Source organism: Rhinatrema bivittatum, chromosome 11, assembly GCF_901001135.1.
Source record: "Rhinatrema bivittatum chromosome 11, aRhiBiv1.1, whole genome shotgun sequence".
NCBI lineage: Eukaryota > Metazoa > Chordata > Amphibia > Gymnophiona > Rhinatrematidae > Rhinatrema > Rhinatrema bivittatum.
In genome coordinates this window covers 50190012-50214834 of record NC_042625.1, presented here as the reverse complement: position 1 = coordinate 50214834, position 24823 = coordinate 50190012, and the positions used below count along the sequence as shown (strand labels likewise).

Genomic DNA, 24823 nt, shown 5'->3' with positions numbered 1-24823 from the left:
AATATTGTATTTCAATGATAGAATACAAATAGAGATTAGTTGTGCTTCACTATTGTAGCCCTCATATGGTACAGAAGGAGCCTGGATTTCAATTATATCTATCTACTATTGTGCATAAATGTTTTCTGCTTTCAGAGAAAAAATGTGATAAGTGTGCACACCTTAAGACAATAAGCCATATGCATCCTATGGACCTCTTTCTTAAATCAACTCTTTATGCGGCTGTTTCAGGCTCTTTGGGTTGAGTATAAAACAGTAAAAGGGTCTTTCTGGCACTTGTCATTTTCTCTTTCTGTCCCTGGCACTAAGAAGAAGGAAGATACTTTGAATATCCTTTTAAGGTGCTGGAGAATATTGAGGCACCAAGGGCCTGGTAGATAGATGAGAGCAGAACCTCTTTTAAAGGAACTGGAAGCTTCATGAGGAGCAGGACAGAGAATGCCTTTGTCTGTGATGTAAGATGTGATGAGAATGCAACACAAGCGCACACCTTTAACCGCACTAATCCAGCAAGCAGAGCTCTTGGGCTGTCAGCTGGAAACGTGAGAAGGGAGAGAGTTTAACTTGCTTTACCCCTGGAAACCCCAGGGTGAGACCAGCTGCTTTAGCTAGCACAAGAATAGGCAGCCAGCTGTTCTAGGAGACAGGTCTGAAGAAGAATCCGTCCCGTTGCAGGATTTCTTTCCTGTGGAGGTTCCTGGGGCCTGGCAGCAGTGGATCTCTAGCAAGTCTCCTCTGTAGGTCTCTTGGCTCCCTGGAGGAAGAGAGCTGAAGTACAGACTCGTTTCTGCCGTCTCCACTTGGCTCTTCGATTCTTGAACCAAACCTGAGAAATAAGGTGCAATGAGAGTGTGCGAGAGGGAGGTGATGCAGGGCTGACAGCAGCTCCCTTAGCACTGAAAAGACACCTCCTACCTTCTCATGGAATTCCCTCAGTACAGAACACACAGCTCTACCCCCTCCTGCAGCTTCCCCAGCACTGAACACATAGCTCCTGCCTTCTGCAGCTTCCCCAGCACTGAACACACACCTCCTGCCTCTCCTGCAGCTCCCTGGGCACTGAACACACACCTCCTGCCTTTTCTGCAGCTCCCTTGGTACTGAACACACAGCTCCTGCCTCTCCTGTAGCTCCCCTAGCAACTAACACACAGCTCCTGCAGCTCCCTCGGCACTGAACACACAGCTCCTGCTCTCCTGCAGCTCCACCATCACTGAACACAGCTTCTGCCTCACCTGCAGCTCCACGAGCACTGAACACACAGCTCCTGCTCTCCTGCAGTTCCACCATCACTGAACACACAGCTCCTGCGTCTCCACCAGCACTGAACACACAGCTCCTGCTCTCCTGCAGCTCCACCAGCACTGAACACACAGCTCCTGCCTCTCTCGCAGCTCCACCAGCACTGAACACACAGCTCCTGCCTCTCTCACAGCTCCACCAGCACTGAACACACAGCTCCTGCCTCTCTCGCAGCTCCACCAGCACTGAACACACAGCTCCTGCTCTCCTGCAGCTCCACCAGCACTGAACACACAGCTCCTGCTCTCCTGCAGCTCCACCAGCACTGAACACACAGCTCCTGCGTCTCCTACAGCTGCAACAGCACTGAGCACACAGCTCCTGCTCTCCTGCAGCTCCACCAGCACTGAACACACAGTTCCTGCGTCTCCTACAGCTCCAATAGCACCGAACACACAGCTTCTGCCTCTCCTGCAGCTCCCCAGACATTGAACACAAAGCTCCTGCCTCACCTACAGCTACCCTAACACTGAACACACAGCTCCTGCCTCTGCTGCAGCTCCCCTGTACTGAACACACAGCTCCTGCAGATCTCCAGTACTGAACACACAGCTCCTGCCTCACCTACAGCTCTCTCAGCACTAAGCTCCTGCAGTTTCTTGCAGTGCCCTCAGTCCTGCTGCTAATGCTGACGCAATCTGCCTTTGCAAGGTTACTTCAGCTTTCTCCTTAAACCCTACTCACCATTCTTTCCAGACTTTATAGTTCTGTTCAGTAGGAAATGTCCCAGAAATTATTATTTTTAAATGTGGTCTAAGGGAACCAGGCTATGAATAACCTGTTAAGACTAACCTGTTAAGACTAACTGGACAATCTAGTGACATCCCTTTTCCATTCTCCACCTTCCCTCCCATCCCAGGAATCGCCCCATTCTGAGTAGTCACAGGAAACAGGGGAAATGCTCATGGTTACGCACATATAAGAGACGCACTGTTAGAAAGGAATACTTTGTAACTCTACTATTATTATTATTATTATCAATCACTGCTAAAGCGCTGTTAGACATATGCAGTGCTGCACAGATGCATATAAATGACAGTCCCTTCCTTCTCCAGGGAGCTTAGTGTCACCTTGAAGACCTCTGAGTCACAGGGTGAAAGCACTTCAGCCAGCCTCAGTCCCACATCATGAGCCAGATAAGCTGCCCTCCTGGCTGAGGCGAAGGACCCATTCCCCTCCCTCAACCCCCAGATACCTCCACTCGCTCCTCCTTCAGGTGGATGCGGCTGGCCAGCTGCTCCCGAGTAATGATGTCCGGGTACTGGTTCTGGTGGAAGAGAGCCTCCAGGGCTTGCAACTGCTCCTCGGTAAAGATGGTGCGGTGCCGGCGGGTCCGTCGCTGCAGGTGCGGGAAGGTGCCCTGTTCGGCCGGAGCAGATTCATCGGGGTGAAGCAGCTTCATGGGCCAGGGGAACCTGGCAGCTAAAAAAAAACAGAGCAGAACTACTTCCATCAGCCTGGACCGAGCAAAACCCGATCTTCCCCCGACGCAAAAAATGGTGAACTTCCAGGGCCAAACTTGCTTCCCTTAGTACATCTGGTCTGTATTCTGTCGTCTTTTCCAGGCAATGGAAACCTCCCGGAAACCTTTCCGGGAACATCTCCTTTTACAACCCCCTTACCCCTTTCTCTTTTTTCCAGTCCCAGCCCAGGAGCCTCTGACAAAGGCAAAGCCGGATTTTTGGCATGAGAGGAAGCGCTGACCTGTCTCCAGTAGCGCAAAACCAATAGCGCGCAGCGCGACCTCCGGGCTCTGCGTGTTGGACGCTCTCCGGCATTCTGCAGCAGCAGGGGGGGGGGGGAGGGGCAGCCCGGGGCTCGGAGGGCAATGATCTCGCTGGAAGCAGCCGCACAGCGCAGCTCGCCCTACCCCAAGGCGCACTATGGGAGAGCGCTCCAGTCACCTCAGCTGCCCCACTAGCGCCCCGGGCACTCCTTACCTAGCCAGGCGGGGGAGCCCTGGGAGGCAGGGGCGCCTGAGTGCGAGCAGCAGCAGCAGCTGCAAGAGCCTGTCCGCTGCGGCCTCTGCCTGGGGCCGGAGCAGGGCGGCCCGCTCGGGCTGGGGGGCTCCCCGCTGGGAGCCGAGAGGATGTGCTCGATGGTGAAAGGCCGACGCTTCCGTGGCCGTCCCTTGGGGAGGCCGCTGTCCCGGGGAGCCTCCAGAGCCATGAGCAAGGGCCGAGACTGGCAGCCGGTGCAGGGACCGCACTCTTCTCTTAAGACCTTAAAGCTGTTTGCATTGCGCTTACTCTGATTTTGTATGTAAAATGTATATATATATATATATCTATCTCTTCTTTGAGCTGTCTGATTTATAGTTGAGACCATCTTAAACAAAAATAGTAATCCCTTCGGAGAGAAAAACCTCCCCCATGTGAATACAATAAATTCGAGCTAATCTTGGCTGTCTTTGTTAAGGGTTCGTATGGGATCTAAGATTTAGCTAATCCCACCGAAATGAGTTCAGAAAGAAATCAGCTTTCTCCATCTGGAGGGCCCATTTTAGGCACTTTATATGATCTGTATTGTATTGGGGGGGGGGGGGGGGGCGCCTTCCAGTACCTGAAGGGGAAAACAGCAATTCCCCGCTCTAGAATTGGCAAAGGATTAACTTGAATAGAAGCAGAAGTATCTAAGGCAAGCTTTTGCAATCAAAAGAAAACTGTCATATCACAAAGTATTAGAGAAGCGGGCAGTCAGGGCTGAGCCCAGTTACATGAAATTCAGTCTTTGCTAGATAAAGCTGCCTCTCTCTCCCCTTACAGGAAAGTGATCGTCCCAGCTCTCCACTTCCTGCTGGCAAGACTAGGGGCTGGCCACCAGTGGGTCAGTTCCCATGAGAAGGGGTTACCCCTCTGGGTGTTTCTTCCAGAGCAACAGAGAGGGACTGGGAGCTTGAATGATATTGTTATTTGGGGGTTGTTAATGTGGGGTTTTAGTTGATCTTATTATAGTGTGAGTTCTATTTAGGAGATCCTGTTGTATAGTGAGATGGGAATTTGCCGGGGCAGGGTGGTTAGAGGGGAGTTTGATTGTATTGTACTATTTTGAATTGTTACTATAATTTATGCATTATTAGGATGCTATTGATATTATGTTGATTATACTGATATTATATTGATTTATGATGTTTTATTGCTACTGATATTTCTTGTAACTGTTTTGAGCAATATTTAGTGGAAAGTGTGAAACAAATCTAAATTGAAACTGATAGTGAAATTAAGAACATAAGGTTTGCCATCCTGGATCAGACCAAAGGTTCATCAAATCCAGTATCCTGTTTCCAACAGTGGCCAATCCAGGTTACAGCTACCTGGCAGGATCCCAAAAGGGCGATAGATCCCAAGCTGCTTATCCCTGGGATAAGCACTGGATTTCCCCAAGTCCACCTTAATAATGGTTTATGGACTTTTCCTCCAGGAACTTGTCCAAACCTTTTTTAAACACAGTTACAATAACAGCTTTCACCACATCCTCTGGCAACGAATTTCAGAGCTTAATTATGCATTGAATAAAAAAAAATATTTTCTCCTATTTGTCTTAAATATATTATCTAGTAACTTCATTGTATGTCACCCAGTCTTTTTACTTTTTGAAAAAGTAAACAACCAATTCATGTTTACTCATTCCACACCACTCATTATCCAATTTCAGATCCTGGGGTCCCAAAATAAGATGTGAGTGTTATCCATATTCAGATCACCCTCATCCAGAATCTGAGAAAGGATTCAAGGTTTCCTTTCACATAAGTTGTTTTGCCCAGTAGCCACATCTAGACTAATTGGATGTGATCTTAGACAGCAGGACTCATACTTATGTGCCTTATTAACTAACACCAGCCCAGAAGTAAAAACCAGGATGAGCCTGATCCAGAAAATCATGGGAGAGCACATCCAGAACAGTACAACAGGAGCCCTTGTGCATTCTGCTGCAGAATCCTACTCTGTCTCAGGAACCTGCAATCAGCAAACAAACTGGCAGCTAAACGCTGCTCTGAAGACAGAGACAAGGGCTCTCGAGTCTAGCCTGGGCCTCCTGGTGCTGACTCATTCTGTTCCTTCTCTCTTTCATTGCAGTTCTATTATGACACAGAAAATATCACGGGCAATGCACCAATCTTGCTATTCATAGGCCACTCTGGAAATCAGAAGGCAGTACCTAGGGTGCTAGGGAGCAAACCATCAAGCAGATGAATAGAATTGTGGGATATATGCAGCTCACTGGATAAACTCTACAGCAGAACTTCCCTGCTTTGACCTTCCTTGAAGACAATGGACAGCGCTCAACAGAATCCACACAGGGCTGAATGATGTGACCATTTGTTCAACAAGTGAAAGATGAGAGATGACCCTAAGTGAGACTGTAGCCATGAGTCTCACAGCAAGAAGCACATTATATCAACCTGCCCATTGGGAGCCTCATTTTTCTACTTGGCATGTCAGAAGGCCATTGAATGGACTAATAGACTGGACATCATAAGAACATAAGAATTGACATATTTGGTCAAATCAAGGGGCCATCAAGCCCAGTATCCTGTTTCCAACAGTGGCCAATCCAGGTCACAAGTTCCTGGCAGGATCCCAAGGGGTAGATAGATTCCAAGCTGCTTATTCCAAGAATAAGCAGTGGATTTCTGAAACTCTCCCTTAATAATTGATAATGGACTTTTCCTCCAGGAATTTGTCCAAATTTTTTAAACACAGCTATACTAATACTTTTCACCACATCCTTTGGCAACGAATTACAGAGCTTAATTATGTGTTGAGTAAAAATATTTTCTCTTATTAGTTTTAAATGTATTACCCAGTAACTTCATTGTGTGTCCCCTGGTCTTTGTATTTTTCTAAAGAGTAAATAACTGATTAATGTTTACTCATTCCTTTCCACTCATTATTTTATAGACCTCTATCCAGAGGCGTGCTAAGGAGGGGGGGGAGGGGGCAGTCCGCCCCGAGAGGCAACGGGGGGAGGGGTGCGCAGGAAGGTCCTGTGGTGGCATGGAACAGTGATGTAGCGGGGAAACGCCACCAGTAAATGCATGGAGCTGCAGTGGCAGAGCTTCCGGCATTTCCTGGATCCGGTGCCAGAATAAAAGGCCCAGCATTGCCGTCAGTGGCTGAAGAAGGGAGAGACTGGCCCTGTGAGAGTAAGTGCCTGTGTATGAGGGAGTGCGTGTATGAGTGGGTGGGTGTGGGTGTATGAGGGTGTTTGGGTGGGTGTGTACAAGAGTGTGTGTGTGTGTGTGTGTGTGTGTATGAGAGGGTAGGTGTGTGTGTATGAGACGGTGAGTGTATAGAAGAGTGAGTGTGTGTGTGCCTGTGGGTGCTTATGTGTGAGAGGGAGCCTGTGTGTGGGGGTGGGGATGAGAGAGAGTAAGCATGTGTGTGTGTATGTGTGTATATATATATATATATATATATATATATGGGTGTTTGGGTGTGTGTATGAGGGTATTTGTGTGAGTGTGTACATGTGTATACAAGGATGTTTGTGTGAGTGTGGGTGTGTGTATGAGTGGGTGAGTGTGGGTGTATATATATATATATATAAGGGTGTTTGGGTGGGTCTGTGTGTATGAGGGTGTTTGGGTGGGTATGTATATATGAGTATACGAGGATGTGTGTGTGTGTATGAGAGGGTGGGTGTGGGTGTGTGTATGAGACGGTGAGTGCATAGAAGAGTGAGTGTGTGTGTGCCTATGGGTGCTTATGTGTGTGAGGGTGCCTGTGCATGGGGCTGGGGATGAGAGAGAGTAAGCGTGTGTGTGTATATATATATATCTATATATATATACATATATGAGGGTGTTTGAGCGTGTGTGTGTATGAGTGCATTTGTGTGTGTGTGTGTATGAGAAGGTGGGTGTGGGTGTGTATATGACAGGGTGTGAGTGTATAGAAGAGTGAGTGTGAGTATGCCTGTGGGTGCTTATGTGTGAGAGGGTACCTGTGTGCGGGGGTGGGGGTGAGAGAGAGGAAGCATGTGTGTGTGTGTGTGTGCACGCGTGGGTGAGACAGGAATCCTGTGTGAGAGATAATGAGGTGTGTATGTGTAAGAGAGAGACGGAGGAAACATGTCTGTCTCTTTCACATACACACACACACACTCAAGCTCCCTCTATCTCTCACCAAGTGTGTATGTGTGTGAGAGACAGATGTTGTTTGTGTCTCTGTGTGTGTGTATGTGTGTGTGTGTGTGTACGTACCCACAGTTCATGACAATCTTGGGGTGACAGGTATGAAAAGTGGGGGATTTTAAACATCCTTATTAGTTTTAAATACTAGGTGTTATTTGATGTCTGCTGTTTTGAAGTATTTTATCGATGTTTAGGAATTTTTTAAACACTTTTACAGAACTTCTAATTTATGAATATTATTCTATTCATCAGCTGTTTTGAAATGTATATTTTTAGTATGGTTTTACTATTTTGATTGGTTTATATTTCTTAATTGTATCGTTTTGAGGAATAGTGATTTTCTGCTTTTCCATTGTTGCACTGCATACAGAATCTGACTTGTGGTTTTCAGTTCAGTTTTTGTCTGTGTGTGTGTGTGTGTGAGAGAGAGAGAGAGAGAGAGAGGAAGTATGTATGTGGGTTAGCATGTGAGAGAGACACAGAGGAAGTGTGTGTGTGTGTGTGTGTGTGTGTGAGGGAGAGAGAGAGATAGCTGGAGTAAGCATGTCTGTGGGTGAGAGAGGTACAGAGAAAGTGTGTGTATCTTTCACACACATGCAAGCTCCCTCTGTCTCTCACCAAGCATGTATGTGTGTGTATGAGAGAGAGGGAACATACTTTGTGTGTGTGTGTGTCTATGCATGCAACAATCTTAGGGTGACGGATATGGAGAGCAGGAGATTTTTAAAATCCTTATTAGTTTTAATTATTGGGTATTATCTGATGTGTTTGCTGTTTTGAAATATTTTATCAATGTTTAGGAAATTTTAAAATTATATATTACAGGGGGGTGTGTGCCAAAGAAGTATCCGCCCCAAGTGCCAAGTACTATAAGTACGCCTCTGCCTGTATCATATTCCCCCTCAGCCATCTCTTCTCTAAACTAAAGAGTCCTAACCTCTTTAGCCTTTCTTCCTAGGGAAATTGTTCCATCCCCTTTATCATCTTGGTCACCCTTCTCTGTACCTTTTCTAATTCTGCTACATCTTTTTTTGAGTTTTGGTGATCAGAACTGCACACAATACTCTAGATGAGGTTGCACCATGGAGTGATACAGAGGCATTATGATATTCTCTGTTTTATTCTCCATTCCTTTCCTAATAATCTCTAGCAGTCTATTTGCTTCCTTGGCTGCTGCTGCATACTGAGCAGAAGATTTCAACATATTTTCAACGATGATGCCTAGATCCTTTCCTGAATGGGGACTCCTAATGCGGAACCTTGCATTTTGTAGCTATTATTTAGTTTCTCTTCCCTAAGTGCATCACTTTGCACTTGTCTAAATTAAATTTAATTTGCCATTTGCATGCCCAGTCTCCCAGTTTTGTAATGTTCTCTTGCAATTTCTCACAATCTTCTTGAGATCTGAAAGCTTTGAAAAATGTTGTGTCATTGGCAAATGTGATCACCTCATGTGTTGTTCTCATTTCCAGATCATTTATAATTATACAGTATTAAAAAGCATTGATCCCAGAACAGATCCCTTGGGCTCTCCACAATTCATCTTTTTCCTTTGGGAAATTTACCATTTAGCCCTACTCTCTGTTTTCTATCTTTTAACCAGTTGGCAATTCACAGAAGGACACTGCCACCTATCCCATGACTTTCTAATTTCCTTAAGAAATCCCTCATGAGGGACTTTGTCAAATACTTTCTGGAAATTCAGATACATTATATCAACTGGCTCATCTTTAACCACATGTCTATTTATGCCTTCAAAGAAATGTAGCAAATTTATGAGGCAAGACTTCCCTTGGCTAAATCCATGTAGGCTTTGTCCCATTACACCACATCACTTTATATGCATGAAGAAGACTCCTGGGATCCCAGAATGAAGGGACAGGCCTTACGCATGCTCAGATTCCTGGGGTCTAAGATGCTGTGGTGTGTGTTAGCTATGCTAATATCCTTGGAGTAGCCGTTGCCCATGGATAGATAACGGATCATCTTAAAATCAGATGAGAAGAAGAAGATAACATTGAAGTAAAAGACAGAAACTCATAAAGAAACAAGAATAAAATCATAGGCCTCAATGCTGCAGAATGGACAAAGCTGACGGAAGCAATATTAGAGTGAGGCTGGCAAACCTAGAAGGGGCCCGCCTGCTCCTTTCCCCTGTGGCACTCCCTGCTCACCCTGCAGCTTTGGTCTAAAAACCAACGTTAGCTCCCCTCACACACAAGAGCTACAAACACACTTACACTATTAGTATCTGTTGATTGCTTTTATTCATCCAGCCCTGGTTCTTTCTCTGCAGAAAATGTGACTAGTAATACTCCTTTTATCAAAAGAATTACGGGATTTAGAAACTAGAATTTACAAAGGGGCTTCTGATAGCTGTCCATAGGAAAATACCAATCGGAAAAAAATCTTCGTGCCCCGCTGCAAAAGGGTAATAAAGAGAGACGGATTACTGCCGTGGCCAAGATAGCATCATGCAGCTATTTCCTATGAAAGGTGGGGAGGAGGGGAAGAATGCTTATAGCTATATATTTATATATATATATATATATATAGGAAAGAAAAAAGATTTACTGTTTCCCATTGCTTAAACAGAGAGACTAAAACCATTATGGAAGATTAGGCTAATCTGTATTAGCTGGTTAGTTAGCTTCAAGTGAATTTCTTTGCTGTAAAAATCTTTGCCTTTGGCAGAGAGATCAGCGCTAAACCCCTGTCCTTCTCCCTCTCACACTTCCTTTGTGTCACCCCCCTCAGTCTGTTTAGCTTGGGGCTGAGAATACCTCATCTTTGCTCCTTTTAAACTCCTCTGCTAAAAAACAAAAAACCAACAACAACATTTGAAGCTTTTAGTTGTCTGCCACAGAGAAATGTCTTTTATTTCTCATTTTCTTTGGAAGTCTCCCTTGTTTTCAGACCATGGGATTATCTGAGAAGATGGAAGGTTTCATGGGCTTTGGAATGCAGGGCTTTTTTTGAGTGAGTGAGTGAGTGAGTGAGTGAGTGAGTCGTGTAGCTGAGCAGACATCATAATGAGACAAATATCAAGGGTTGAAGTAACAACAAATGAAAATACTTTGTAAGGAAACAGATGTTTGTTATGACTAACTGTAGGGAATCCCAATACACAATCCATTTTTAGAGCCCACCTAACCGCAGTGAAAAAGTACCTAAGAAGCCAGCAGACTGCTGGAGAATCTGTAGGGACAGACGGAACATTCCTTCACCTGTGGTGGGACTGGGTAGTGATTCAACAATTAGAAAGTGAATAAGCATAATTGTAGACTTTGGGCTGAGGTTGGACCCGAAACTCTTTCTAGCAGGTTGGAATTGGATTTAAATTCTTGCCTTCCCATATCCATGCTCGAGGCCAGTTTAGAGCAGAAAGCACATCCCTTGGGTTACATATAGTCCTTAGCTGGATGGAAAAGTAGAAGAGCAGAGGGCAAAACTAAAAGGAGAGATGATTTTCTAAAGAAGTACCTGAAAAGGTAAAGGAGAAGAGTCTAGCATTCATAACATCCAAGAGATGACAGAAAGAGGAAGGCAGCAATAATATCTGGAAAAGCTAAGAGAAGCTGGGAAAGTAGTCACAAGGACAGCGCTAGTTTCTGCACTGCCCTATGCATAGAGCCCCCGCTGCTACCCCCATTCCTCCGTGCCCCCCTCCACACCATCCCCCCATGTCTTTGGGTACTTGCCAGGTTCTTATGGCCTGGACTGGCCACTGTTGGAAACAGGATGCTGGGCTTGATGGACCCTTGGTCTGACCCAGTATGGCATGTTCTTATGTCTCCCCCCTCCCCCGTGGCAGCATGAGCGGCCCTCTGTTTCTTCCACGGTGGTGCTCTCTCCGCCTCTGCTGCCGACCGGCTGGCCCACCACCTCCCCGGGTATACCGCTGTGTGCAATTGCATGGTTTGCCCACCCGGTTGCGCCAGCCCTGACTAGTCAGGAGAGCAAAGATGCAAATGGAAGAAAAATCAGCTAATACAGCAAAACAGAAGGCAACACTTGTTTTATTTTTTTTTAGATATGGTACTGATAGAAAAAAAATAGAAAAGTGGGATTGTAAGATTTGGAGGTGAAGGCGAGGAATACATGGAGGCTGACAAGGAGAAAGTGGAAATGCTTAACAAATATATCTGTTCAGGGTTCATTGAGAAAGGGCCTGGCGAAGGACCACAGAAAATTGTCACAAATAGGATTGGGAGTAAGGTAAAGCTGAAGCAAATTTCAGAAGACTGTTCATGAGTTGCTAGCTCAACTAAAAGCAGATAAGGAAATGGGGTCAGATGGGATACATCCAAGGAACAAAGAAGTCCTGGAAGCTCTGCTCAGTGTGCAGCAGCAGCCAAGAAAGCCAAGAAAGCAAATAGAATGCTAGGGATTATTAGGAAAGGAATGGAGAATAAAATGGAGAATATCATAATGCCTCTGTAATGCTTCATAATGCATGGTGCGACCTCATCTTGAGTACTGTGTTCAGTTCTGGTCACCACATCTCAAGAAAGATATAGCAGAAGGGCGATCAAGATGATAAATGGGATGGAACGAGTCCCCTATGAGGAAAGTCTAAAGAGGGTAGGACTCTTCAGCTTGGAGAAGAGATGGCTGAGGTCTATAAAATAATGAGTGGAATGGAACGCATAAATGTTAATTGATTGTTTACTCTTTCAGAAAGTACAAAGACCAGGGAACACACAATGAAGTTACTGGCTAATACATGTAAAACTAGTAAGAGAAAACTTTTTTTTACTCAATGCATAATTAAGCTCTGGAATTCGTTCCAGAGGATGTGGTGAAAACTATTAGTGTAGCTGTGTTTAAAAAAGGTTTGGACAAGTTCCTGGAGGAAAAGTCAATAAAACATTATTAAAGTGGAGTTGCAGAAATCCACTGCTTATTCTTGGGATAAGCAGCTTGGAATCTATCTACCCCCTGGGATCCTGCCAGGTACTTGTGACCTGGCTTGGCCACTGTTGGAAACAGGATACTAGGCTCCTATAGAGGACGGAATATTGCAATTTATTCAACCTAGAACTACCAGCAAAACCATACCTATATTGGATGCTTTTCTTAACTTGTAGGATGTAAGATGGAATATTCAACAAACAATTATCCCTAATCCAAAGAGTTGATCAATTAAAAATCACAATTGCCACATGAATCCCTTATAGTACAGTCAGCAATGAAATGTCCCAAAAAAATCAAACCTTTTCAAATTCATCTCCTGGAAAAGATCCGAAGATCTTAGATAACATGGTGAAAAAGGTATTCTCGGCTGCTATATTACAATCACATATTGAGGTGCACCAAATTCAGACTGCACAATTCTTATTCAGTACTTCCAATAGTATCAAAAGCTTCAGTGATGCTATTCCAGAAGACAGGAAGGAGGAGTGTGAAACATTAACTAAATATTCAGATGAGGCTATAAAACATCTTACTAGAGCAATTTACAATTCCTTTGACATTGCTTCTAAAACGTCCATCATAGCCATAGCAGCAAGAAGAATGGCATTTTTACAAGCTTCAAGTGTCCGTCAAGACATTCATGAGAAGATAGCTGGTACACCATGTAAAGGAGAGAACCTCTTTGGTGAAAAAGTAAACGAGGCAGTAGAGTTACTCAAAAAGAAAAATCTAGCCTTACAGTCTCTTTCATCCAACTCCACCAACCAACAACAGAATAGAAGAGGTCAATTCTGTTCATACAAACGACCTTATTCTTCTTCTTCTTCATATCGAGGTTGTTTTAGTAGTTAAAGCTACTATCGTAAATAGCCTCAAAACTATAATGCATTTGTTCAGAGAGTTAATCAATCTCAAAGAAATCAAATATCTCGATCGAGTAATAGATGTAATACTAGGCAGAACAACTCTGCTAAACAGTGCTCTCAACAGAGTTTTTGATATCATATACATCCTCAAACCCTCCATTGAGTCCCTGACAGGAGGAAGACTCACAAAATTTCTCAAAGCATGGGAAAATATAACAGCAGATCAATGGGTCCTACAGATAATTCAACAAGGCTATCATTTAAATTTTCAAAAATTTCCCAAAACCCATTAGTGCATCACCAACCCTTCAGCACATCTAAAATCAGAGAAACTATGGGAAGAGATAAAAACCCTATTCCAATCTCAAACCATCTCAAGGATCTCTCTATTTCAAGAAAAGAGAGGGTTTTACTCAAAATACTTTCTAATCTCAAAGAAAACAAGAGAATTCTGACCTATTTTAGATTTACACCTGTTAAACAAGCATCTCCGAAAGGAGAAGTTCTGCATGTTTTCTCTACAGACAATAATGCCATTTCTTCAAAAGGATTATTGGTTAATGACTATAGACCTAAAAGACGCCTATACTTACATTCCCATAAGACTCAAGCACTGAAGGTTTCTCAGATTCTCATTTCAGGGACATTATTTTCAATATTAATTCTATCATTTGGTCTCGCCTTAGCATCAAGAGTATTCACGAAGGTATTAGCAGTGGTAGTTGTTCATAGTCGAAAGTTAAATATTCTCATATTCCCATATTTGGACAACTGGCTGATTACAGCCACATCAGAATCCGAAAGCATTCACCATACAAGAGTAGTAATAAAGGTCCTAGGACCTAGGCTTCATAATAAATTTAAAGAAATCAAATCTCTACCCTTCACAAAAATTGGAATTCATTGGGGCCATTCTCAACACCTAGAAAATGAAAGCCTTCCTTCCCTCAAGAAGAGCAGAAGCTCTCGGAAAATTGATTCACCATATCTCCAAAAGAAGCAATACAGACGCAAGAAGAATGTTAAGGATAATTGGTTTCATGGTCCATGTAGTTCCCAATGCAAGATTAAAAATGAGGAAAGCACAGTGGCATCCGAGGTCTTATTGGAAATAGAGCCGTCAATCTCTTACAGCCAAAGTTCCCATATCAGAGCATTTAAAGAACTCTCTCCATGTTATGGTTTCGAGGTGTTTGAGTGGATTCTTGGGTACTATGGAGATGGCAACTCCCACGGGGAGGAGCCCTGTGAGGAACCGCAGTACTAGGCCAGACTCTATACATGCAGACACAGAGAATTCTTGTTTATTATACAGCTTGAGGGTACTGCCCAGGAGACGGCAGCAGTGAGGTAACCAGGGGTCCTCGGCAGAGGAGCCCCATCCCACACTTCTATGATGGTAGGCTGCAATGGGTAGAGGAGACAGTCCCGGATGTAGACTCACAGCGCTGAAGCTGAAGGTGAGACAAGCTGACAAGGTTAGTTTACTCACTGAATAGATAACTGTATTAGATGATGATCCTGGCAGGCAGAAGTAGTTGGATTTGCAGGCACCAAGGCAGGGAGAGCAGGCCCTCGAGGAGCGAGTACCTGGTATCCCAGATAGACACCTGAAAGAAAGCATAGGGCCTCCCGAGGAGCGGGTACCCAGGTTAGAGGTGAATGGCCCTGGAGGGCAGAGAGAACTTCCAGCGGCAGCAAGGAAGCGGCAGAGCAGCTTAGACCGGAGGCATATCCAATCCTTGCTAACTCAGTTTCAGGTCGATACAGTAACGTGCGGTTGAAGATTTCCCGTCTGTAACATGCTGGGAGCGCACAATACAGACGAGTAAGGCGATCCAGCGATACAGTCTCCAGTTTCACGCGTCCTTAGCGCTTCGTAAAATAGACACATAACCCTTTCCGCACGCAGCATGTAAATGAACGAATTAGCTGTATAATGAAGGAATTAGCTATTCCCCTCCGATACTGTAACGGGCGCTGATATTATCTCCTTAGTAACCCGCTGTTTTGCCGCGGCCTTAACGTGTTAGTTTACCGCCTCCCCCTAGTAGGAGTTAGGACTGTGAGTCTAGTAACAAATCCATCGACACCGCTTAAGATACTCAAAAACAATAAAACACAATAAAAAAAAAGCGATACAGAGATGATCGAGAAAATGTAATGCTGTGGGACACATAAAACCTGTCAGAAAAAAAAATAAAAATTTTTAAATACCTGTCGGAGGGCCGCGTGGGTCCAGGCGGCCGGCGGGCGGGCGGCGGCGGGAGCCGGGTGGTCGCGTGTTAAATCTAGGCCGGGTCACACAGGCGCGCATTCATCCACTGTTCCAGGCGGCGGCGGCGGGGGCGGGTGGACGCGCGTTAGTTTCAGACGGCCGGCGGGCAGCGGCGGGAGCCGGGTGGTCGCGTGTTAAATCTAGGCCGGGTCGCACAGGCGCGCATTCATCCACTGTTCCAGGCGGCGGCGGCGGGGGCGGGTGGACGCGCGTTAGTTTCAGACGGCCGGCGGGCGGCGGCGGGAGCCGGGTGGTCGCGTGTTAAATCTAGGCCGGGGTCGCACAGGCGCGCATTCATCCACTGCCGGTGGGGGCTGCCTCCGGAAACCCCCACCGGCAGTGAATGAATGCGCGCCTGTGCGACCCCTGCGATTCGGTGCTCAAGGCAGTCACATGCCGCCTGGATGAATGAATTCATTCACTGCCTGTGGGGGCTGCCTCTGGCAGCCCCCACCGGCAGTGGATGAATGCGCGCCTGTGCACAGGCGCGCATTCATTCATCCAGGCGGAGGAGCCGGCGGAGGAGCCGGCGGTGAAAGCAGCCGGCGGAGGAGCCGGCGGCGAAAGCAGCCGGCGGAGGAGCCTGGATGAATGAATGCGCGCCTGTGCGACCCCTGCGATTCGGTGCTCAAGGCAGTCACATGCCGCGCATTCATTCACTGCCGGTGGGGGTTTCCGGAGGCAGCCCCCATCGGCAGTGGATGAATGTGCGACCCGGCCTAGATTTAACACGCGACCACCCGGCTCCTGCCGCCGCCCGCCGGCCGTCTGAAACTAACGCGCGTCCACCCGCCCCCGCCGCCTGGAACAGTGGATGAATGCGCGCCTGTGCGACCCCGGCCTAGATTTAACACGTGACCACCCGGCTCCCGTCGCCGCCCGTTGGCCGTCTGAAACTAATGCACGTCCACCCGCCCCCGCCGCCGCCAACAGGCGCCCACCCGCCCGCGGCCTAGATTTAACACGCGACCACCGGCCCCCCGGATCCCGCCGGCCGCCTGAACCCACGCGGCCCTCCGACAGGTATTTAAAAATTTTGTTTTTTACACTTCCTGGTGCCTGTCATTTCAAATGTCATTTGAAATGACAGGTACCAGCGCACCCAGGTTACTGTATAGGCGCTGTATTAAGCGCCTATACAGTAAAATGGGTTGCGCGGGCCTAACCCTTCCCTAACGCTTCACAGCCGCGGCATGCATTTGCATGCAATTAGAAGAGAGTATCAGGCGCTAGGTCAAGAGAACTGTGCGTGCGGGGAGGAAGGGTGCGCCTGACACTGCCGCACTGTTTCTACCGCGGCCTTACAGTATCGACCCGAAACGGGTCGATACTGTAAGGCCGCGGTAGAAACAGTGCGGCAGTTAGCAAACGAAGGGCAGGCTAAATACCCGGATGGCGTGACGTCACTCGGAGGGGCTGCCCCCAAGGTTCCTACCATGATGTGGATAAGATGTGGGTGGCGTGCGCACGCACACCCTAGGAGGCCCTCAGGAGAAACATGGCAAATACCGTCGCCGTAGCCATTCCGGGGACGCTGGAGAGAGAGGCATGAAGACGCGGCAGCAGCCATCTTCCCAAGGCTAGTGGAGAGAGAAGGAAAAAAGGTGAGGCACAGAGGTCGAAGCCATCTGAGACCAACTGACGCAACACTCCATTGGTGGACAATTCACAGCAACCTACTCTGTGGTCAGAGTATGTGCAATCCCAAGAATCAAAACAGGATTACAACAGACGCATTGTTAGACAAAAACACACAGGGGCAATGGTCCAAAACTCAGATGCACCTGCACATAGATCAGTTAGAAATATGGGCTGTTTACAATGCATTACAAGCTTTCAAACCTCACCTTCTCAACTCAGCAGTTCAAATTCAAACGAACAACCAGGTCACCATGTTCCACATCAACAAGCAAGGGGAACAGGCTCATTCAGACTCTGCAAACTTGCTTGCCGGATATGGGACCCAGCAATATCCATGCAAATAGAACTATCAGCAGTATACTTTCCTGGGAAGGACAACATATTAGTGGGCTGTCTAAGCAGACAGTGGAACCGGCATGACTGGGAATTAGATTCTCTATTTGGTGCAAACCTTGACATATTTAACCTGAGCCATGCTCCCTAGCGCAGCTATTAACCTGCTTGCATCATTTAAGTGCAGAACATTTAACAAGTTCCACTATCAAGGTATACTTAAGTGCCATAGCTTCTTACCACATTTCAACTTTTTCAGATCCAATATCTCAGAATCCGTTAGTTCAACATTTCATGAGAGGTCTTCAGAACCTGCATCCATAAGAACATAAGAAATGCCACACTGAGTCAGACCAAGGGTCCATCAAGCCCAGTATCCTGTTTCCAACAGTGGCCAGTCCAGGTCACAAGTACCTGGCAAGTATCAAACATTAGATAGATCACAAGCTACTATTGCTTATTAATTACCGTAATAGCAGTTTATGGATTTATCCTCTAGGTCCTCTAGGAACTTATCCAAACCTTTTTTAAACCCAGTTACACTAACTGCTGTAACCACATCCTCTGGCAATGAATTCCATAGCTTAACTATGTGCTGAGTGAAAAATAATTTTCTTTGATTTGTTTTAAATGAGCTACTTGCTAACTTCATGGAGTGCTCCCTGGTCCTTCTATTATCTGAGAGAGTAAATAACCCATTTAATTTAAACTTGTTCAAGTCCTTTCATGATTTTGTAGACTTCTATCATATCCCCCCTCAGCCGTCTCTTCTCCACTCTGAACAGCCCTAACTTCTTTAGCTTTCCTCATAGGGCAGCCGTTCTATGCCCCTTGTCATTTTGGTCGCCCTTCTCTGCACTTTCTCCATTGCAGCTATATCCTTTTTGAGATGGGGTGACCAGAATTTTACACAGTATTCAAGGTGCGGTCTCACCATGGAGTGATACAAAGACATTATGACATCCTCCGTTTTATTTTCCATTCCCTTCCTAATAATTCCTAACATTCTGTTTGCTTTTTTGATCACCACAGCACACTGGGCCGACGATTTCAATGTATTATCCACTGTGACTCCTAGATCTCTTTCCTGGGTGGTAACTCCTAAGATAGAACCTAATATTGTGTAATTAATGCACATAGGGAAAAATAACCCTTGCTGTACTTTGCACTTGTCCATGGTAAATTTCATCTGCTATTTAGAAGCCCAGTCTTCCAATCTTGCAAGGTCCTCCTGCAGTTCATCACAATCCACTTGAGATTTAACTACTCTGCAAAATTTTGTGTCATCCGCAATTTTGATAACCTCACTCATCGTACCCCTTTCCAAATCATCTATAAATATATTAAAAAGCACCAGTCCAAGTACAGATCCCTGAGGCACTCCACTGTTTACCTTTTTCCACTGTGAAAACTGACCATTTAATCCTACTCTCTGTTTCCTGTCTTTTAACCAACTTGCAATCCACAAAAGGACATCGCCACCTATCCCATGTCTTTTTAGTTTTCCTAGAAGCCTCTCATGCGGGACTTTGTCGAACACCTTCTGAAAACCAAATACACCACATCTACCGGTTCACCTTTATCCACATGTTTATTCACCCCTTCAGAAAAATGTAGGAAATATTTGAGGCAAGACTTCCCTTGGGTAAAGCCATGTTGGCTGTGTCCCATCAAACCATGTCTATCTAAATGTTTTGTGATTTTATTCTTTATAACAGTTTCCATGATGTTTCCTGGCATTGAAGTCAGGCTTACCAGTTTATGGTCTCCCAGATCACCCCTGGATCCCTTTTTAAATATAGGGGTTACATTGGCAATCTTCCAGTCTTCAGGTACATTGGATGATTTCAAAGATAGGTTACAAATTTTTACTATTAGTTCTGAAATTTAATTTAGTAGTTCTTTCAGAATCCTGGGGGGTATACCAGCCGGTCCAGGTGATTTACTACTCTTCAGTTTGACAATCAAGCCTACCACATCTTCCAGGTTCTCTGTGATTTGGTTCAGTTGATCTGAATCATCACCCATGAAAACCTTCTCTGGAACCGTTATCTCTCCAACATCCTCTTCAGTAAACACCAAAGCAAAGAAATCATTTAATCTTTCCACAATGGCCTTATGATCTCTAAGTGCCCCTTTAGCCCCTTGATCATCCAATGGTCCAACCGACTCTCTTGCAGGCTTTCTGCTTCCGATACATTTAAAAATGTTTTTATTGTGAGTTTTTGCCTCTAGGGCCAACTTCTTTTCAAATTTTCTCTTAGCCTGTCTTATCAATGTCTTACATTTAATTTGCCAATGCTTATCCTATTTTCTTCTGATGGATCCTTCTTCCAGTTTTTGAATGAAGATCTTTTGGCTAAAATAGATTCTTTCACTCACCTTTTAAACATGCCGGTAATTGTTTTGTTTTCCTTCCACCTTTCTTAATGCATGGAATATATCTGGTCTGTGCTTCTAGTGTTGCACCTGGAGGTGGACCCTTGTCCTAGAGCAGCGTGGAGCGGTTCCCTAGTCGGACCCAGGAAGCACCGGCCTCCAGGAGGCGGAGCACAGGAGGAGACAGAGGCTAGCTGGAGCTTCACCACTGGAAGCCCGCGGTCTCCCCAGGTGGAGCCCTTGGGCACCCGGGCCACTTGGACTTAGGTGGGCCTCGCAGGGTCTCCCGGAAAGGAAGTACAGAGGTGTTGCCCACCAGGATCAAAGGTGCATGGTTGATGTCAAGACTGGAGGCCTGAGGAATCAAGGAAGGCCAGAACAGTCTGCAATGACAAGGCTAGGAGCAGGGCCAAGCTCAAGGAGGCGTGGTCAGTGATAGCAGGGATCAAGTTCCAAAGGTCAGTCCGAGAGTAGTCAGCCAAAGCAGGGGTCAAGTTCTAAAGGTCAGTCCAAGAGGAGTCAGCCGAAGCAGGGGTCAGGTTCCAGAGGTCAGATGTGGTCAAGGAGGCAGGCAAAGGTCAGAATCCAGGCAGCGGTCAATGTAGTCAAGAGCAGGCAGAGGTCAGTATCCGGGCAGCGATCAGCGTAGTCAAGAGCAGACAGAGGTCAGTACCAGATAGTCAGTCCAAGAGGTAATATCTGAGGGAACGCAGGAACAGACAGATGCTGGAACAGAAGGACACTGGAACAAGACTGGAACAAGCGATGAGATACTGAGGCAAACTAGTACACACACGGTGTCGACCCGATTGCCAAGCAAGGAAGTGCAGGCAGGGACTTCCTTTAATATCGTGATCAATCAGGACGCGTTGCAGAGCTTGGACTCACCCCTGGCCCTTTAAGGGACTGGGCGGTCCGTGCGCACGCACCTAGGGGCAGGGCCGATGCCATGGAGGACGCTGAGCCCCGCCGTGAGGCCTGGTGCGCTGAGGAAGGCCCAGCAACTGCTGTCACGGGACGCTGAGGCCTCGAGGAACTTGCAGCTGCCACGGGAGAGGCCGACCCGGGACCTGCAGAGGAGTTGGGAAGATGAGCAGGCATAACGGGGCGCGCAACATCTAGGATGGAATTTTTAACACTTTTTACCTTTGTAGCTGCACCTTTCAGTTTTTTTCTAACTATTTTTCTCATTTTATCAAAGTTTCCCTTTTGAAAGTTTAGCACGAGAGCTGTGGATTTACTTACTGTCCCCCTTCCAGTCATTAATTCAAATTTGATCATATTATGATCACTATTGCCAAGTGGCCCCACCACTGTTACCTCTGTCACCAAATCCTGTACTCCATTGAAAATTAGATCTAAAATTGCTCCCTCTCTTGTCAGTTCCTGAACTAGTTACTCCATAAAACTGCCTTTTATTCCATCCAGGAACTTTCTTTCTCTAGCATGTCCTGATGTTACATTTACCCAGTCAGTATTGGGGTAATTGAAATCTCCCATTATTACTGCACTACCAACTTGGTTAGCTTCCCTAATTTCTCTTAGCATTTCACTGTCCATCTCACCATTTTGGCCAGGTGGATGGTAGTATACCCCTATCACTATAGTCTTCCCCAACACACAAGGGATTTCTACCCCGCCCTTCAAGGTCTTCTGACAAATTACAGCTAATCATTCCTCCTCTCTCAGCTGCGAAACTATCCTCTACCAGACATAGAGCCTTCTCTATAGCTGGACCAACAGAATGGAACTCTATCCCAGGATACCTAAGTTCCATCAAAGATTCCAAAACATTCAAAAAAGAACTAAAAACATGGTTGTTTAGACAATCATTCACAGACTGATATGATCAATATATATATCAATATCAACCTTCATCTTGAACTCTAATACTTCTTTAATAAGTTTCTTCTAAATTAAGCCTTAAATTGTCTCATTCTAACATGTTATACTCTGCTACTGCTGAGATGTTATAACTTTGTTTATGCTGTGTTATAATTTATAACCTGTTCATTGTATGAAGTTGTTACACTGTAAACCGGGGTGAAGGCACTCAGCTATACTTCGGTATAAAAAAAGAATATAAATAAATAAAGATTCTGTTGTGCATTTAGTCTCTGTTATTATTTGTGATAATTGTGGATGGATCCTTGGGCCGGTGGCAGATGACCATGCCCACGGGGGAAGATCCCGAGAGGGACCACCGGTCAGGCTCAGAGTTGGGAGATAGACACACACTAGTTCTTTTATTAAACTGTTTTAGAGAACCACCAGAGGTGGCAGTAGTGAGCTGGAAGAGCTGTAGTCCCTCAGGCACTGGAACTGGGCTGTAGTCCCTCAGGCACTGGAACAGCAATCCCAGCTGTAGAGAAACTGAGATAGCGAATAGGCAGAGTATGCAGAGTTCAGGAACAAAACCTTGATGGTAGCACTCACACTGTAGTCTCTTAGAACAGCCCAGGAGCTGGAATGAAGTAGGCCCTCGAGAAGCGAGTACCTGGTTCCAGGGAAAGCTCTGGGAGAGAGATGGTAACTCACTGGTGTTGTAGGCAGCAGTGACTTCCTGGCAGAAGTTATATTCAGTAGCAGGTCCGGGAACGTGGGCTCTCGAGGAGCGAGTACCGGTTCCAGACTGCGGCCTGAAAAGCAAGAGAGAGAGCGAGGCCCCCGAGGAGCGGGTACCCCTGGTAAAGTCCGAGGAGGCAGAGTAGCAAGGTAAGCGGAGAGCGAATCCCATCCGCAGCGATACCTGGAGGCAGCTAGGTAGGAAACCCTTTGCTAACTCGATTAGCCAGCAAAACAAGAGACCTTAAATATCTGGCGATGATGATGTCGTCTCAGAGGGACGCCCCTGAGGTTCGCGCCACAGCTGGTACTTGAGTCGGGGCCGCGCGTGTGCCCTTAGGCCTCAGGAGAACATGACGGAAGGCAGCGTCCAGCCGGTCCGGGGACGCCAGAAGAGGTCAGCAAAATGACACCGCGTCAGCCAAACTTCCATCAACCAAAGAGGGAGTCGCCAAAGAGGTAAGGTGGGCGGAGTGGAGACGTCGGGCAGCGACGGTCGCAACAGTCTCTTGCAGGATCTTTATCCTGTTGGATTCTATGCCATCCTGGACATAAAGTGCCTCCCGCCACCAAGACGCTTCTCTCTGTCATTGCAATATAATTTGTACCCCGGTATAGCACTATCCCATTGGTTATCCTTTTCCACCATGTCTCTGAGATGCCAATTAAGTCTATGTAATCATTCACTGCTATACGTTCTAATCTGCCATCTTATTTCTTAGATCTGGCATTAGCATACAAACATTTCAAAGTGTGTTTTTTGTTTGTATTTATATTCTGCTTTGCAGTTGACAGGGATAATTTGGAATCTTTTAGCTCAGGTGAGATTTTAATTTAGGCACTTGGGCTACATTTATTATTAGTGGAACCTCTCTGTTGGGATGCCAATACTTCATTTGTATCCTTTGAAGATACCTCCTTCCGAACCATGCGCTGCTGAGCGACTGTTCTAGTTTAAAAGCTGCTCTATCTCCTTTTTAAAGGTTAGTGCCACCCTTAAGACCACCAATGCCGGCATGGGACTTAACTTATGTGCTAACAAAACTAACAATACATCCTTTTGAGCCACTTGTATCTATCCCGCTTCAATTATTATCATGGAAACTTTCATTTCTCTTGGCCATCACTGCGGCTAGAAGGATAAGCAAACCTCAGGCAATAGTAACCTACTCCCCCTATACAATCTTCCACGAAGACATAGTATCTCCTAGAACAAGCCCTACATTTTTTCTAAATTACTTCTGATTTCCATCGTAATCAGCCTATAGAACTTCCTGTCTTCTTGCCAAAACCACACCAAAACAAAATGCAACAATTGTACCGCAATGTAGATTTCAGGGTCTTGCTCTTCTATTTGAACTGAACTCGAACCTTTAGAAAATCAAATCAGCTATTTGTCTCTTACTCTGAATTTAAAAACGGTGGGAAGGTATCCAAACAGATGATTTAAAATTGGATAAAACAGTGCATAAACTGCCAGGGGCGGATTGGCCTATCGGGGATCCCCTGGTGGGCCAGTCGCTCCAGTCACGTGGTCTGCCGTGTGCGGCCATGACAGAGCCTAGGCAGTGAATACCTGGGCCAGTTGTCCTCGGGAATCCGCCGCTGTACACTCCAGAAAAAAAATCTAAACCAGAGGATATCAGACCTCATCAAATAAGAACAGGGGCAACCACAATAGCTTTTTATTGACCGCTAACAGATATTGAATGCGGCGATGTCATCAAGCACCAATACCTTTATCAAGCATTACTATTTAGACCATTACCTCAGACTGAGTACAGAATTTGGAAAAATAATATTAAAGACTATAATTCATTATGTCAAGACTGCTAGCTCTTTCTGCACAAGACCAGTGGATGCTAAATACCAAATCGTTACTATGAGAAATTTTTTTTAGCATTCACAGTTTGGGAGTCCCACTTGTGTGGCTGTTAATGCGTGCTTCACCCCAAAGAAAGCAAAGTTTCTTACCTGTAACAGGTGTTCTCCGTGGACAGCACGCAAACAGCCACACAATCCCTCCCTCCCTCCTTCCTGGAAAGGGTGGAAGAAGATACGATATTCGCAAAATTATTTGCTAAAGCTATTGGATTGAACTGAGGAGTTTGTTGCTACTGGCAGTGGGAATCCAGGGGCATGCTCAGATCTTCAAGAACTTTCTGAGCTTCATCTATAGTGAGCATGCCCGAACTCTAGGCGGGAGGCTGACATTCCCACTTGCGTGGCTGTTTGCGTGCTGTCCACGGAGAACACCTGTTACAGGTAAGAGACTGCTTTTTCTCTTATTAGGAGCTGTGGGCGGGGCTGGAGGTGCTCGATGGGCTCAGGGCGGGGCTGGAAGCACTGAGCAGATTGGAAACGGTGCTTGAGGCGCTGAGGGGTCCCCGCTGGTGCAGATCAGGC

At 46.0% G+C, this 24823-nt stretch overlaps 1 protein-coding gene across 1 annotated transcript; it reads right to left on the bottom strand.

The window, feature by feature from the left end:
• GSC2 (goosecoid homeobox 2) lies at positions 1-24496 on the bottom strand. Its single transcript, XM_029571689.1, has 3 exons — positions 24392-24496; positions 2498-2724; positions 1-826 (listed from the first exon to the last, which is right to left on the bottom strand). Exons 2-3 carry the CDS (start codon positions 2702-2704, stop codon positions 722-724), a joined length of 312 nt encoding a protein of 103 aa, XP_029427549.1. The 5' UTR covers positions 2705-2724; positions 24392-24496; the 3' UTR covers positions 1-721.
• Between the last annotated feature and the right edge of the window lie 327 nt (positions 24497-24823).

Bases quoted from the DNA above. Each gene is read 5' to 3' on its own strand.
- GSC2 (XM_029571689.1), bottom strand. From the start codon at position 2,704: ATGAAGCTGCTTCACCCCGATGAATCTGCTCCGGCCGAACAGGGCACC. The intron at 827-2,497 runs GTATCTGGGGGT...CTTATTTCTCAG, and splicing joins TGAAGGAGGAGCGAGTGGAG to GTTTGGTTCAAGAATCGAAG.